This window comes from Salvelinus sp. IW2-2015, unplaced genomic scaffold (assembly GCF_002910315.2).
Source record: "Salvelinus sp. IW2-2015 unplaced genomic scaffold, ASM291031v2 Un_scaffold4039, whole genome shotgun sequence".
NCBI lineage: Eukaryota > Metazoa > Chordata > Actinopteri > Salmoniformes > Salmonidae > Salvelinus > Salvelinus sp. IW2-2015.
In genome coordinates, this window is record NW_019945311.1 from 28,078 (window position 1) to 29,473 (window position 1,396).

At 43.6% G+C, this 1,396-nt stretch overlaps 1 protein-coding gene across 1 annotated transcript; it reads left to right on the forward strand.

The window, feature by feature from the left end:
- The first annotated feature begins 265 nt into the window (after nt 1-265).
- LOC112076794 (protein NLRC3-like) lies at nt 266-1,367 on the forward strand. The gene has a single exon (XM_024143465.2). It carries the CDS (start codon nt 426-428, stop codon nt 1,365-1,367), a length of 942 nt encoding a protein of 313 aa, XP_023999233.2. The 5' UTR covers nt 266-425.
- The last annotated feature ends 29 nt before the right edge of the window (nt 1,368-1,396 follow it).

Below are 1,396 nucleotides of genomic sequence, written 5' to 3' on the forward strand. Positions count from 1 at the left end.
AATCTAATCTAAAGAAGAAGTTTCAATGTGTATTTGAGGGGATCGCTAAACAAGGAAACCCAACACTTCTCAATAAGATCTACACCGAGCTCTACATCACAGAGGGTGGAACAGGAGAGGTCAARAATGAACATGAGCTGAGACAGATTGAGACAACAACCAGGAAACAAGCAAGACCAGAGACTGCAATCAAATGTAACGACATCTTCAAACCCTTAACTGGACAAGACAAACTTATCAGAACTGTGCTGACAAAGGGAGTCGCTGGCATTGGAAAAACAGTCTCTGTGCAGAAGTTCATTCTGGACTGGGCTGAAGGAAAAGCAAATCAGGATGTCCAATTTGTATTTTCATTTCCTTTCCGGGAGCTGAATTTGATAAAAGGGGACAAACACACTTTTATTGAACTTCTTAATCACTTCTCAATGGAAACCAAACAATCAATAATCTCCAACTTCAACAAGTACAAAGTTCTGTTCATCTTTGATGGTCTGGATGAGTGCCGACTGCCCCTAGACTTCCAGAAGAACAAGATCTGTTGGGACGTGACAGAGTCAACCTCAGTGGATGTTCTGCTGACAAATCTCATCAAGGGAAATCTGCTTCCCTCTGCTCTCCTCTGGATAACTACACGACCTGCCGCAGCCAATAAGATCCCTTCAGGGTGTGTTGACCAGGTGACAGAGGTACGAGGGTTCAATGACCCACAGAAGGAGGAGTACTTCAGGAAGAGATTCAGTGATGAGGACCTGGCCAGCAGAATCATCTCACACATAAAGACATCAAGGAGCCTCCACATCATGTGCCACATTCCAGTCTTCTGTTGGATTTCTGCAATAGTCCTTGAACACATGCTGAAACATAAGAGAGAAGAGATGCCKAAGACTCTGACTGAGATGTACACACACCTTGTGGTGTTTCATACCAAACAGAAGAATGAAAAGTACCTTGGGAAAGAAGAGACAGGTCCACAVTGGAATAAAGAGAGCATTCTGTCACTGGGAAAACTGGCTTTTCAACAGCTTGTGAAHGGCAATCTGATTTTCTATGAAGGAGACCTGAAGGAGGCTGGCATTGATGTCAATGAAGCCTCAGTGTACTCAGGATTGTGCACACAGCTCTTTAAAGAGGAATGTGTGCTGTACCAGAACAAGGTGTACTGCTTTGTTCATCTGAGCATTCAGGAGTTTCTGGCTGCTGTATATGTGTTCCTCTCATTCATCAACAACAATGAGAATCTAATGGACAAACTGCAAACAAAAGACAAGTCTGAAGTTACTTTCTACAAGAGTGCTGTGGAAAAGCCTTACAAAGCGTGGCACCGGAAAGCTGGACACCTGTTTTCCTCGCTCCTTTGGCCTTCATGAGTTCCATCAGAACTTATACGATGTCTATA